This window comes from Sprattus sprattus, assembly GCF_963457725.1.
Source record: "Sprattus sprattus genome assembly, chromosome: 16".
Lineage (NCBI taxonomy): Eukaryota > Metazoa > Chordata > Actinopteri > Clupeiformes > Clupeidae > Sprattus > Sprattus sprattus.
This window is the reverse complement of record NC_137914.1, coordinates 16,603,850-16,618,583: the sequence shown is the minus strand read 5'-3', so window position 1 is coordinate 16,618,583 and position 14,734 is coordinate 16,603,850. Positions and strand designations below refer to the sequence as shown.

Sequence of the window (14,734 nt, the reverse complement as noted above, 5' to 3'; positions counted from 1 at the left end):
CACATGGCAACTTCTGTTTCCTCAGCAGCTAAGTAAACATTTCTTATAGTCCCAAACCGCCGAATTACAGTGTGTTCACTGGGTTCGCTGTGGTGAAACACACCCGGATCGCCGGCGAGACGCTTACATGCTCATATTGCATGGGCTCCAAGCTGTGTCACATCTTCTGTTAGCATCTAATCTTCGCATCGTGGAATTCCCTGGTTCAGTATCACTTGTTAATGTTAATTCCCGAGGCAGACTTTGCAGTCGTTCTGACTAAATTAATTTATTTCAGGATGTTATACATGCAAGGAAAAAGTGTTAATTTCCGTTTTTTTCCCCCCTTCTCTCGTTCACAGATCTCGACTCGTTTGCTTTAATTGCTCGGCTGTTTAAATTCAGTGATAGTCCGCTCTATTAGCGGCTGCACATGAAAGATTAGGAACTGTTCAATTTGTAGTAGGAGAGCTCCGCCACTGGGATGGCGAATAAATAGACTGAAATAAATTGTTCTAGTGTTTTCACTCAAAACCCTCCCAGGGGATTTATTTTGAAGCCGATTCCACCATAAATATACATGCTCCTTTTTTTCTTTTACAAGTGGTGGGGAATACTATCAGTGCAAGTTACTGAATTAATTTGCATTCAGACTTTTTTTTTTAAATTCCTGCTTGTTAAGATATTATCGGGGCGCTAATGGTCTGCAGGCGTTGGAAGGCTTTAATGTATTCGGTGTCTGGCTGTCTCCGGGCCCTGTTCTGAAGCCTGTGCGTGTTTGGATTACACCCGCGCGCTACAGGGCCGTCCTCCGTCTCCCTTAGTAATTACCAGGCCAAGCAGGAGCCGCGTGCAGGGCGGCAAACGCCGTTGACCCCACCAACACCCCACCACCCCTGATCGCACAGACCAGTAACCGCACTCAATCGGATGAACGCTCCCGTTAGTGCCAGGCCAAGGTTTGAGCTCAGAACCTGCAAGGCTTTAATGGCTGTTGCCCCACCGTGTGTTTGCATGATCGCAAGTGACAGCACTGTGAGAGAGGGTGTTACCTGAACCTGAGAAAGTGGCAGGAGCAGCAGCAGTACCCATGGAGGGATGTACCTGCAGTCTAAGATCTTTACTCTCCCCCCCCCCCTTTTCTTATTTTGATTTTATGTTCGAGAGGTGTAAGCCTCTGCCTCTGAAGCAATTAATTTTTTTTCTTTTTTGAATCCAAAGGTGGAGTGAGGAAGAAGCACATTCCAGCCGTATTATGTGGGTGCCTTGGGGAGTTGGGGGATTAAGAAGGCTGTAATGAGGGGAAGCCTGTAATAAGAGTGTCTTCATCAGGCGTAATGCACACAGGTTAGATCAGATGGGCCCAAGAAAGAGACCGCCCCTCCCAACACACACACACTCCCGCTCTCACACACAGGACCTTATCAGAAGGGGTTTAGTAGCCGATAGGAAAGTGAAACTTCAACCTCTTTTCTCTGTAAATGAGTCTGATCCCTTTCAGATGTGATTCAATTAATTTCCTTTAGATTAAATTACATGCACAAGAGTCCAAGTCCCCCCCCCAGCTCCCCCTTCCACTCAATAGGGGGTCTGTGGTTCCTAACTAGCTGCCTCTAGTGAGTCTGGGTTTCTTAATTACACTTTTATTTTTCTTTCTCCCACTTCCATTGTTTTTGTCTCTCCCGCTCTCTCTCTCTCTCTCTCTCTCTCTCTCTCTCTCTCTCTCTCTCTCTTTCTTTCTCTCTCTCTCTCTCTCTCTCTCTCTCTCTCTCTCTCTCTCATCCCCCTGGATGCCCTGTGACTGGGGTGTCTTTGGATTGGGAGGAGGCTTGTTTTTTTCGTGCACGGGTGGTTCAAAGCATCAGGTATCCCTAGTGGGGTGTTGTTGGTTTACTTACACTCTCGCCATGATCTCGGGGCCACACCCAAGAGCCTTCCCATAATCCTGGCAAACGTTTGTCTGCGCGCTAGCCTCTCTCTCCGGGCCGTTGAATTAAAGAGTATGCTTTCAAAAACACACAAGCGCCACTGTGGACGATCCCTGGCTATGAGCAGACGGCTGTAAAAGACAACCCTGTGAAACAGACACTAAAAGAGCTTCACTGCACCAAGATCAAGAGCCAGACAGTGTGTTTTTTTTGCCGTCTTCGTTTTTCTTGATCGTGAAGTGACCTGTCATTGTTCAATGACCTCATTAGGCCATCTGTCCTTAAAAATACAGTTAAGAATGGGAAAAATGCATAGATGGATTTTTAAAGGTAATTTGCCATTCAAATGTTTGGAGGCCACTTCAATTGGCCATCACTCCCTTTGGCAATTCATCCCATGCCAGGCAGTACGTGATAACGTTCCCTTTTAATAACCCTCCCCCCTCCGCTTTCAGTTGTAGGTGCCAAATGAATGCTGCCATTGTTGTGAGGGAGACCTCTTATCAAACGCCCCTGTCCTTCTCAAATCAGCAGTCGGAAATATGGAAAAATATGTAAAAGCGCCATGATTAATTCCCACTTGGCTCTTTCTCCGTGCTTTTTATGGGAAGATCCTCCATGTCAGAAAACCAAGCTGAAAGCCTCAATTGTATTCTCCCTGGTTTTTTCCATGACACAGAGTGAGCTTGTCACCGCGAATGTCAGAGCAAACGGCCTAATTTTTCTATGTGTGTGTTGGGTTCATCTCCTTTTGCATTGTTGCATCAGCTATTGCCATTAGCTTGCCGTCATTAGGCACATGCTGTGAAGCCCCACGTGTTTTCAACATTGTACCATTTCGCCATAGCTACACATCAACTTAGTCAAAGGCACTTTCTGTACAAAGTGACCACGTATGATTTACAAACAGGTTTCCCCTTCAGGTGCATGCTATTCCTTCCCATCATGATGTGATATCCTATTTCCATATAACGTTCACTCATTACTGTGAACAAGAGCTGATGACTAGTGAAAGAGGAGTGTGTTTGTTTGAAGATCTTTCTCTCTCTCTCCCTCTCCCTCTCTCCCTCCTCTGCAGGCCTCCTCCACCACTAACCGTATGCTGGAGTCCCAGACCATTAGCGAGCTGAAGTCCGAGATAGTGTCCCTCAAAGGCCTTCTCCTGAGCAGGTATGAGGGCCATTCAGCATTCAGTAGGCTATCCAGCTTACCCTTAATGGGGAAAGAGTGAAAGTCTCTGGGGAACATATTTGCACTTGTAAGTACACGCACTCTGTGCACAACAACTCATTCCATGGTGAGCGTCTTAAAAACAAACACTATGTACTTCCAAACTATCTGCAGGCATTAAAGGCTGTTCTCAAATACTCAGTCAAAAGGACAAAATGATCAAATTGAGAAGTCAAGCTGTGTGCTGTGGTGTTCTGGTGTGTTTTGCAGTTGGGGAATTTGCATAGCCAGGGACTTTAATCGAGGAAGTCACGTGACTTCCATCTTGGCACACAGCGGCTGTGTTTTGTATTTCTTCATGGATGTTTTAGCAGATAACTGCGTTTGAAACAGTTTGATCTGGAGCTGTCACATTTCCCCCTTCAGCAGGTCATGTCAGTGGAACCGGCTCATTACTGGTTAATGAGCCCTGCTGTACGCCCAACAGGTCCCCTCACTGCCAGAAAACACATTTTCTCTCTCGCTGTCATTAATATTCATTTGATTATGTATGTCATGCAAATTAAGATCTAAGTAGTTGTATACATCTGCAAAAAAAAATCACACAGATAATAGCTCTTCATTTGGTGCAATTTTGTACACTGAATTTTTTCAAATCTGTCTCTGCCTTTCTAAATAATGTTGTTATTTGTCGAATACCTTTGCATAGCGGTTACATAGTGAGATGCAGACAATGAGACACCATCTGTTGTCAAGCATGCTTTTCAAAACAAATACACCGCTGTGTAGCTATTGATCTCTAAGGAGTGATGCTAACTTTGTTGAAGACTTACTTTAGTTACTTATATGTGGCTTCACATCTCCACCAGGTGTATTAGGCATCTGGTGCAGTCCCTTGTAATTGCCAACAACATGGGAGAGATGAAACAAATGGTCGGCTTAAAAAGGAAAGATTGCAACGATTCAAGACGTATGTCTACAATTCCTGATTTCAGAAGTTGGAGTTTAGCTATAAGGTTTACACTACACACTGATTTAGATTTGATTATTATTCTGACCATCGCTCAGGACTGAACCAAGAGTTTTCTCTTTTAGCTCTGCCCTCATCTCCTGGGAAAGGCACACTGTTGTTTTATAATTGTAAATTTACCTGCAACTTTTCCCGTGTTTGTTTCTCTGATTTTCACATTTCCAACGATTGAGAATGTTTTAAGTTCTTCTGGGGCAAGATCCCATTGACAGCACCTGAGGGTTATAATGAAGTAACATGTTGAGATGTGTGTCTCTATCATCCCTCTCATCCCACGCTCCCCTCTCTACCCCCCCAGGAGACAGTTCCCTGCGTCCCCGTCAGTCCCCAAGATCCCCTCCTGGCAGATCCCTCTAAAGCAGGCCTCCATGTCCAACCCGACGTCGGCCAACCACACCAATAGCAGCAGCGACATCTCCCCCGTCAGCAACGAGTCTGCAGGCTCCTCCCCGGTCAAAGACCCTCACAGCTCCCTGCCCACCCCCTCTGGCTCCCACGCCCTCAACGGGGAGTCCGGCCTGGGCGCCATGCTCCCGCTGGACCTCAAGGACCAGGTCCGCATGGAGGTGCAGGGAGAGGAGGAGAAGAGGGAGGAGGAGGAAGAGGAGGAGGATGATGATGAGGAAGAGGAGGAGGACGATGTTACCCGGGCGGACGAAGAGGAGAGCCTGAACGTGCAGACAGAGGACAGGAGGGGAGGGGACGGACAGTTCCACGAGCAGGTGGACAAGCTCCGGCGCCCAGAGGGAGCCAGCAACGAGAGCGAGGTGGACTAGAACACACACACACACACACACACACACACACACACACACACACACACAAACACATATACACACATACATACCCTAGCATTCTCACATTCAAAGACGAACACATGCCATAATGCAACGGTTTACCCACCCCTCCTCTGCTCCGCTTTCGATTTAAGTGTGTATGTGTGTCCCAGACTGGCCTACCCTCGTCCTCCTCACACACTGTGCAGTGTGTCGGAGGAGAGATAGCAGCGAAACCAATCCCGCCTTCCGTCCTTTTAAGGAGCCGTGGCTCTTCTCCTTTTCTTTTCTTTTGAAATCCTTTATCTTTTTTTTATCATCATCATTATTATTATTCTAAGTCACGCTGTTTCCATAACAGTACAGGGTTATTGCAAGTTGGGGCAAGAAACGTACACTGTGGAATTCAGCCCAGAGTATGAATGAGAGAGAGACAAACAGACTGGAGAGAAAAAAAAAAGAACATGTTTCAGTTCAGCAGTCAGATCAACACTGAACCCTCGGTTTGTTTTAGTTTCGGGGTGGTTTGGGTGTCTCTCTGATCGCTCTCGGTGCGCACGTGCCTGGAGTGTGAACTGCTTACCATCTTGACTCACCTTATGATCTGTAATTACTAATGCTGTCTACTCGAAATGTAACAATTATACTCTGCTAGTAAAACAAACTGTAATGTCTAACACAGACTGAAGGGGCTATATACATATAATAATATAATACATATATATAACGTCTCAAGATGGACACCAAAGATGAGATGTACATGTCACTTCGCTCCGTGAAAGGGCACACAGCCCAGGTTGTTTTGTTTAACGCTTGTAGTAGTAACATAATGGTGGTACACATACAAAAGATATTATCACATATTGTTGGTGACCTGCATCATCAGTCTGCGGTGAACTGTCTCTAATGTCTGTAGTCCAGTAGGCATTTTTCCGCTTTCTGAGGACAGCAAAAAATTACATCCCAGAGATTTCCGACAGGGATTTTTGTTTTGTCTTTTGTGTTATTGTTTGGGTAGTGAGCGGGAGTGGGGATGATGGGGGCAGGTTGACTGTGTGTGTGTGTGTGTGTGTGTGTGCCCCACCAGAATTGGAGCATACACACACAAACACACACACACACACACACTGTAGGAGTGAGCCGAAGATAAATGCTATTTTTTATGGGCTCCTTTTTCTCCCTCCCTCCCTCTCTCTCTCTCTCTCCCTCTCTCTCTCTCTCCGCACACAGGGCTGAGGAGAGCAGCGGCTGGCGGCTCCGCTGCGTCCCGGCGGTCTCCAGCAGGGCGGGCTGATTTGGTTTATGAAGTCTGTTAATAATCAAATGATCAACAAATAACAGATGTATTAGTTCATGCAGCTTGAAATGTCAAGGAGGCTCAAATCGGAAATCTAATACCGAAAGCCTGTTATATGATATTATATTACACGACAAACCCTCCAGTCCAAATTATATGGGCCTCCCACAGTGAATAATCTTAACATGAAACAGTGCTGGGGTTTCGTAATTAAACCGTGTAAAACAATGGATGTTTGCTGTGGCAGAGCTGACAGTTCTGCTTTTCCTCGCGCTCGGATTTGGGCCTCGTAAAGGAGTTCAGGAGGGGTAGGCGTGGGGGTTGACACCCCCTGATGTAAATGAAGGCTAACGTATGAATACTTAACTAACCCAATTACTTCCCCCCTCAGCAGATGATGAACAGAAAGAAAAGAAGGAAAGAGTGAAGGAGAGGAAAGGTGAAGAGAGAGAATGTGTGTGAGAGAGAGAGTGAGAAAGCTCCACAAGTAGGAATTGGCGTGTAGGCCCTGTTGTGGCATTTTCACTTTTAACAAATGGCCTTCAAAGTAACACGATTAGGACAGAGGCAGGTGAAGCTTCATCCCACACAGCCCCTCTCCCTCTCTCTCTCTCTCTCTCTCTCTCTCTCTCTCTCTCTCTCTCTCTCTCTCTCTCTCTCTCTCTCTCTCTCTCATTCTCTCTCTCTCTGTCTACCCCCCTCTCTCTTTCTGTCCCTCTCTCTCCCCCAGTGAGAAGGCACATAACTGCCTCTCTTCCAGCTCTCCTTAATCAGAGCAGACCCATTGTCACGGTGACGAGGATAAAGCCATGCACCCTCACGACATACAGTAATGCCAGCGAAAGTTGTTTTAATTTTCTAATGGATTGTTATTGATCCGAAATAGTAAAAGATTATGAAGCGACCAAGGTAAATCATTTTGACTGAGACGTAGGTGGGGGACCACAATGACTCGAGAGGGGTGTAAAGATCCAGCCATCACTCTTACCCCCGAATGGAGGGAGACTGAGAGAACTGTGTGTTTGTGTTTGTGCGTGTGTGTGTGTGTGTGTGTGTGTGTGTGTGTGTGTGTGTGTGTGTGTATGTGTGTGTGTGTGTGTGTGAGAGAGAGAGAGAGAGAGACTGTGCGTGTGTGAGTGAGTGAGTGGGTGTATGCATGATTGTCACTGTGTGTGTATGCATTTGCGTGTGAATGAATGAATGAATGCTTGGTTGGTTGTGTGTGTGTGTGTGTGTGTTTGTTTTTTGTCTGTTCTCGCATCGTAGGGTGAGACCTTCTATATGTTGTAATGGCGCCCTTAAAATTGCCTATTTGGCTACTGTTCATTATCAAGAAAATGTACCCAGCTGATGTGTGCTGCAATTACGAAATATCAGAAAACATGTAAATAATGTACTTGTAATAAATTCAACACAAAGCACAACAGTGTGTCAGTTTGCCATTTATTCATGTACAATAAAGATACAGGAACAGTCATTATGTAGTGCACAGTATGCACAATTTTACATGTGTTATGTGTGTTTGTGCATGTGTTTGTTTCTGTGGGCGTAAGCATCATATGCACTGCATTTATGCACTCATATGCAACCTAGTGAAAAAGAAAAAAAAATGCCATCATCTTGCTCTGTGCATTAGTATTCATGAATCTTTAATGTCTGAATATTTATCCAGGGAGAGAAAAAACAGGCCGAAAATAATGTACGCCATTTAGCAACACTGCAGCCAAAACAAGATGTTCACAGATAGCAGAATTGACTCCTGTTTAGAGGGGCCGTTCGCTGTGCATGTTTTAACAGTGACTTTGTCGCCTTAACGCACACATGTTTACTCTGAATCAGCACTCCTCGTGGCGATCTCTACTAAGAGAATTTCAATCGATAAACCTTGATCCTAAAACAGCATTCTTAAAAAAAAAAAAACGAAAAAAAAAAAAAAAACAATCCCCTGTAGTAAGCAGTCCGAATATTCCAGTGCATTATCAAGTTTATGAATTTAATTTGTCTGTCAAGGTCCAAATGATCAATAGCCTTGCACATATTGATGGTGTGTATAAACTTCTTGAAGGTTCGATACCGCATCCCTTTGTAATCCATTAACCTCTCCCTGGAGTTCAGGCCAACCTGAGATTTATAGGCCCAGCTGTAATAAATGCACTTGTACATCATTTAGTGTCTTGTGGGACCAGCAGTGCACTCCTGCCCAGAAAGCCCTGTCTGCCCTAATCTCCAATTCTTATCTCCATTTTGAGGAGGCCGGCCAGCCCAGCAGCCATTCAGTCAGTCATCTGGGCCATACTATCTCCAGCTGGCCCTAACAATTAACCAGGAGGGGGCGAGTGAGTGAGACTGATGGGGAAGCGAACGGAGCTGAAGTGCACAAGCAGGTGAGCTTTACTTGGCGAGTTTAGGCGAGGGAAGGTTTGCGCACTGCCATGTTTCTGGAGCCAGGGCCGTTTTAGCCCCATCAATCGCCGTGCTAAACGAGGAGCACTCGATAGCGCCTGGCGTATTGACGCCGTGGGGCAGAGAAGCTCCATTGTTAGTCACGAACTGAGCACTCAGCAGGTTAGGGAGGCTGAGTGTCTCCCTTGGATCGATGCAGAGGGCGGTTATCCCAGGCATCCCCTATCCACCTGCCTTTGTTGGCAACATGCAGCCATAGCCTTAAGGGACTGGGGCGGCCGGATTAGTGAATCTCGGGCCCTCAATCTGTAGACCCGCTGTTTCTCAGCAATGTTTACCATCTGGTTCTGGAAGAGCAGTGATTCTCTAGACCATACAGCCTGGGCAGTTTCTCAATGCCAGAGCGCCTTTGCATAGGAAAGGGCAGGGATGAGATTGGCGGAATGAGCTTGTGAAACACCATTTCCCTTCCGCATCGAGATAAGAACTGGGTGTGATGAGTTCAGTTGGAAGGGCTCTGGTTTGTCTCTCTCTTGGTGTGTGTGTCTGTGTGTGTGGAGCACCTCAGTGTTTCCTGTGCTGACCTCGTAGGGAAACCCTGAGATATGATCATCGAACCACAGGGAAAATTCAAAACACTGGTCCACAAACAGGCAAGTCACGCCAAACTTAGACTGTGACCGCTAAACGAGGCGTCTGCATTGCAGTCCATTTTTATGCTGTTGGAACGAAAGGTGCTCGCTTTGCCATCAGGGCTAGGCAGGAGACCTGCAGACATCTCCGAGGTGAGAATGCGAGAGCGCTTTGGGCCAAGGTCACCAGCTCTTGCCCACATAAGGCCTCAGTGGCAGCAACGCCGCACAAGTCATAAAGCACTTTGTCATCACTCGTTCCATAACATCTCCACAATCAAGTGGGATCACATTTCTCCTCCACAGTGCTGCCTCTGTCACCCCTTGTCCTCCTGGCCCCATTTCAACTCTAAATGGAACAAATATGTGCTTGCTGTTGTGGCACAGGAAACAGTGGCATAGCTGCCCCATTCAAAGCGATGTGCTTTTTTTCCGCTTGCGTGGAAATGGGAGAAAAAAGATGGTACTAGTGTTCGGAGGGGGCTAAAAAAAGAAAAGTAGAAAATGATGAAGGGATAGTGGTTGAAGGGTGAGTGGAGGGAAAAAAAACAATAGCAGGCCGTGAAAAGAGGTTAATAAATCTCTCTGGAAGCTGAGAGCCCCTGGAAGTGGTAATACTGGAGACAATATTTATGAATTGCCCCAGTAATGAGGCATCAGAGCCGTGGCGGATATGAGAAACTCGGCAGGAGAAAAATGCCCTTGTCCCGCACCGGTGGAGAGCAGCAGCAGCCGCCGTGGCCATTGTGAGAAGAATGGATTATCCAAGGGCGCTCGTCAGCCTGTTGAGCTCCCCACCACTGCAGGCATCGCCGAGGCAACAGGTGCGAGGCTCGCCGGTCTTTGTGCAAATTAGACAAATCGCGGGCCCATGTGCGGAGCACCTGAAGCATGCCTTCGGCCAGGAGGGAAGGGGAGGGGAAGAGAAAGGAGGGGGTTTGGTGGATAGTGGCGGTTGCTGGGAAAGGCAGAAAAAAAGGAAAGTGTGAGGAGGGGATTAAAATGAATGTGCATCTCTCTTTTGAATCTCCTCTGTCTCTGTCACATTATCTTTCTTTTTCTCTCTGACTTCCTGCACAAACTCGAAATGTACACACATGTAAAAGAGGTATCCCCAGAGTGCTTGTGGTGTTCAAGGTAGCAAACCATATTTCTCCACTGCTAAGGCACAACCCTGAAGTTAACAGTCCCTACGTTTCCATTGGGCCTATGGAGTCTAATAGTGGGATTACAGTTATATCTGTGCTCGTAATGCTGCTGCAACACTGCTCAGAATGGAAGAATAACTTCACATATCAGTGAATGGAATGACGTTTCAGCCTTAGAAAATAAGTATATGGTCACCAGCTTCCTCTTCAAAACACCTGTGTAATTCCACTTAACTTGTTTCTCAATAGATCCTGGGAACTAGATCAGATAATGGCTGTGAAATATGACTGAAAAAGCGACTGTTGGAGGATCCTTCAATTTGTGTTGCTGGCTTAAATGACCTGCATTCTTTAGCCTTTAAATTGTCGAGTGTGAAGAATGTGAACTGGAACAGACGTGAGATGGATGAGCTCAGAATAAGCAATCCCTCGTCTGCTACGCTTTTTTCAACTGCCTCTTGTCTGTAGTGGAGATAGCATTCATGGTCAGGTGGTGGTTTGGTGGCGGAGCGAGAGAGCGAGCGATGCTGGGTTAAGGTTTTGCGGGGGTGGTGGGGATGCATATTCGTTGACCTTGTCCTCCAGACCTGGCCTGGATTGTCACAACGAAACACAATCCACATTTTCCGAGCCCTCAGAGGGAAAGTGGGGGGGAAAAAAACGCAATCCCCAAATCCCTCTGTGCACTCTTAACCTCCACTTTGGAAGCAGAGGAGTACTCGCAAAATTCCTCTGGTAACAGAAAACCACAGTCAATGGTGCACATTTTCTATTATTAGCATCGCTAGAATCTTCCCAACCCTCGCCTTCCTTCCTCCCTCCCATGCTGCAAATGTCACGTTGCTGATGTATTCCCTATTAACTTACTGAGTTTTAAGTGAGAGAACGACAGCCCAGTGGGTCCTATCGGCAACCATAATGTGGAAGATTAGCACAAGCACCAACACACCTGTTGGAGCTCTGTTTTCGTGTGTGTGTGTGTGTTAAGGAGGCACAGCTGTGGCCCCCCAAAAGGGGGCATTTTAAAGGGCCTCTCTCCTTATTTAGCATGACCCCTGTGCACAGGGCTCCTTTTGGACATTCAGTCATTCTCTCCAGTTAATGCTGCTGGCAATAACAGGAGATAAGTGGAGAGGGGGAGAGAGACGGCATGTCCCCACAGCACTGGAGTTCTGACAGAAGAGTTCTTTTAAAGCCTGACACCCCTTACAGCTTGCTGTGGGGTAGGAGCTGGAGGTTCTTTTGCCCTTGTGATTTTAAAAGTCATCTATTAAACTCAAATAGGAATGTGTGATCACTACATAAACATTTTCCTGTTTGATAACCCTTCCGTCGAACATTTAGATGGGATTAAGGGAGCACACGAATAGAATGGTATGTGCTGTAGTACAGTATGTCCTAGGTGCTCCTAAAGAGAGGTTCTGAAACCTTTTCCTTCCGTGCCATCTCATCTCTGTTGGATTTCTTTCCCCCCCCCCATGCTGGGTACATGACATCGGATTTCAGGTTCACCCATGCACTTCACAGAGCCTCCACAGCCTCCGTACTTGTCCCTCACCAAGCCTGACTGCCAAGTGTGTATGTATGTGTGTATGTATGCGTACGTGTGTGTGTGTCTGTGTGTGTGTCTAATAGCTTCTTCCCTCGCTGTCAGGCCGTCCGCCATCACCCTGCCTTAGAGCATGCCGCGCCATTTTAGTTTATTCTCTGCAAATCTGCCTGGCTTCCCCTCACTCAACAATGATCCAACCCCACCCCCAAGCCCCCATGAATCATGTCAAATTACCCAAATTTACAGCCTCGCACTTAAGAATCCCCTCTGATGCCAGAGAAATGGGCCTCGCTTGAGTGTGCTGTACACGAGCCTGCGCAGTCAGCCCTGCTCTGGCTCCCCTCTCCTCTCTGGAGCCCCAGAGCGCTGTGCTCGTCGCTCCCAGCGCTCCTCTTCTGGAGTGGGCTGTAAAGTGCTGAAATCTTCTCTTCCCTACCATCGCTCTCTCTGGCTCTCTCTCTCACGCTCCCGAGACTACTCGTTGGGTTTTTAAACAAACTGCTGGAATTGTAATGGGCCCTTGGATGTGGGCCAGAGCAGATTAACAGTTTTATGCGCTCAGTGCTTGTTGCCACTCGCATCTTGTTTGTATTTGTTCCGGAAGGTCTTGTCCAAGCCTGTGGTTGGCTAATTTATAAAAGGAGGTAAACTTGATGCGTGCTGGAGCAAATAAAGCTAATTGTTTTTGGAGTTGCTCATTTATCAAGAAATATTAAAACCTAGAAGTATATCTGAAAGTAACACGTAACTTGTTAAGTGGTGCTATCGAATGATTGACGTCATAGATGACCCTCAGTGTGTGTGTGTGTGTGTGTGTGTGTGTGTGTGTGTTTGAGAGACAGAGCTGATATAATAACATTCTTAACAGGTACAATTCCATAAAGACAAACAATATAGTAAATGCAATGGAGAATTGTATAATGTTTATTAATGACTGCTAACTTGTTAATTAAATGTATGAAACCAAACTTTAATTATGTCTGGGCTTTGTTGACTAACTCACCACCCAGCTCTGAACAAATAAATGTTATGCAGTCATTAAGTATCCCTCAGAATTCCTCTTCCAAGAGCAGCCACCTTTAAAACTCTTCTGTCTAAACATAAGCTTGAAGTAGTTCTTGGTAGCACTTGCCACCATCATAAATACTACAGATAAATAAAGTCAAATTAAATACAAGCTCATATAAATAATCTACAGATTTTCCTTTCCACAAAAGGTCTTTATTTATTTTGGAAAAAGGGTTACCAAATTATTCTAAATATATCCATATATATGGCTTTGTGTCTGAACTGTATGCCAAAAATGGAAATAACCAGTGTGTCAGCCACCACAATCAAAAACATTCTCTCAAAATTCTATTATATGTGTTTCATGAGGCAGTGGTGGTGTCCTTGTGTCACTAGTTGGGCATGCTGTGAAATTCTTCAAGAGTTACTCGCTCACATTTGTTTTAGCTCCTATCATGACATCCGCGTGAAAATACATTTGACACTGTGTCATGAGCAGATTTTAAACTTTTAGGTTAAGTGGGACAAACAAACTTATTTATTTCAAGACAGCAATGACTTTCTCGACAAGCAGTGTATTTTAATGATAGATTTCCCCATATATAGAGTAATTGACATTTAAAGATATTGTATGTCAGAGTGAATAAATATTTTCCCAACAAACCAAGCATGTAGTGGTGCTTAAATGTGACACAGCCAATAAAGTCTTGTTAATGTTAAATTGGATGCATGGGAGTCCGATGTGCTTTTTTTTCCTTTGAGGTCCTTGAAGTTAATTTTTCATTCAGACAACAGCTGCAGCCAATAGTATCGAGGTGTCCTATTTTGTACTGTGACCGTGGCTTCCCTGAACTGAACCCACATGCCGCACAGAAGTGAGTGGAAATGGATAAGAATTAGAGGGAGTCGGTGTGGGGTGGAAAAAAGCAAACCATTTTTTTTTTTTTTTGAAAGCATCCCACTGAGCTTTTTAAGTAATATCAAACTCTATTTTGGTAGCCTGCGCTGTTCCCTCAAAGAACTGTTAATGCTTCCCGCACGGAGTCCTTTGATTGGGTAAACTTTGTGGAATGTCTGCTGTCACTTTTCAAAGAAGCCCCCCCCCCATCTCCAACCCACCACTGAGTGTGGACTCAACATAAGATGCCATTAACGAGCACTTGGTCTGTTTGTGTCTTAGTCTGCCATGTAGCTGCCATGTGACTACAGCGGCTCAAACATATGCATCGCACACCTGTCGCCTTCTCCCAGCGCTGACTGCTGCCATCCCTCTCGCAACCTGTTCCTGGCACGTCAACCTGGCACACGTCAGGACGGGGCCGGATCCCTCCCGTCCCCACCGCCACACCGCACGCACGCAGCCCAGGGAGCTCAGAGCCTCGTGTCTTAACGGCAAGCAACAAACTCCCTTTGTTAACGAAAGACTTTGGAGAAGTCATTTAATGGCTGAGATCGAGAAAGGAAATGAGAAACTGGTCGACAAACTGGCTTGTGGCCTAGTTGCCAACAACACCCCCACCCCCCCCCCCATCATGTTTTATTGAGTGGAAATCAAGTCATGCAGGGAAACGAGTAAATAAAACACAGAGAGACTGGCTAAAACTGCACTTCATCCATCTGGACGCATCCATCATGTTGGAGGAACAGGTGCATTGTGGCAGCGTGTAGCAAGTGTGTAGTAAGGAATCACAAGGTCTTCACTGTTCTGTCACCGCTGTCTTATTCATGTGCAAAATTACAGGAATGGTTAAACTACCCTCTTTTTTTTGTCTGAAAGTTTTAACCTTTATGTAGGCATTGTGAAATATATA

The 14,734-nt window shown here is 45.9% G+C and overlaps 1 protein-coding gene across 2 annotated transcripts in view; it reads left to right on the top strand.

Annotated features, from left to right (window-relative positions):
* The window catches only part of pex14 (peroxisomal biogenesis factor 14), a 58,695-nt gene extending 51,097 nt beyond the window's left edge, over positions 1–7,598 (top strand). Inside the window, exons 8-10 of one of the 2 annotated variants that reach the window (XM_080853716.1) lie at positions 2,986–3,077; positions 4,406–4,874; positions 6,114–7,598. In XM_080853716.1, coding sequence (XP_080709842.1) covers positions 2,986–3,077; positions 4,406–4,874; positions 6,114–6,119 — 567 coding nt within the window. In that variant the 3' untranslated portion in view covers positions 6,120–7,598. Of the gene's footprint in view, positions 1–2,985; positions 3,078–4,405 lie in introns of both variants that reach the window. The other variant, XM_080853715.1, reaches the window with a different exon arrangement.
* The last annotated feature ends 7,136 nt before the right edge of the window (positions 7,599–14,734 follow it).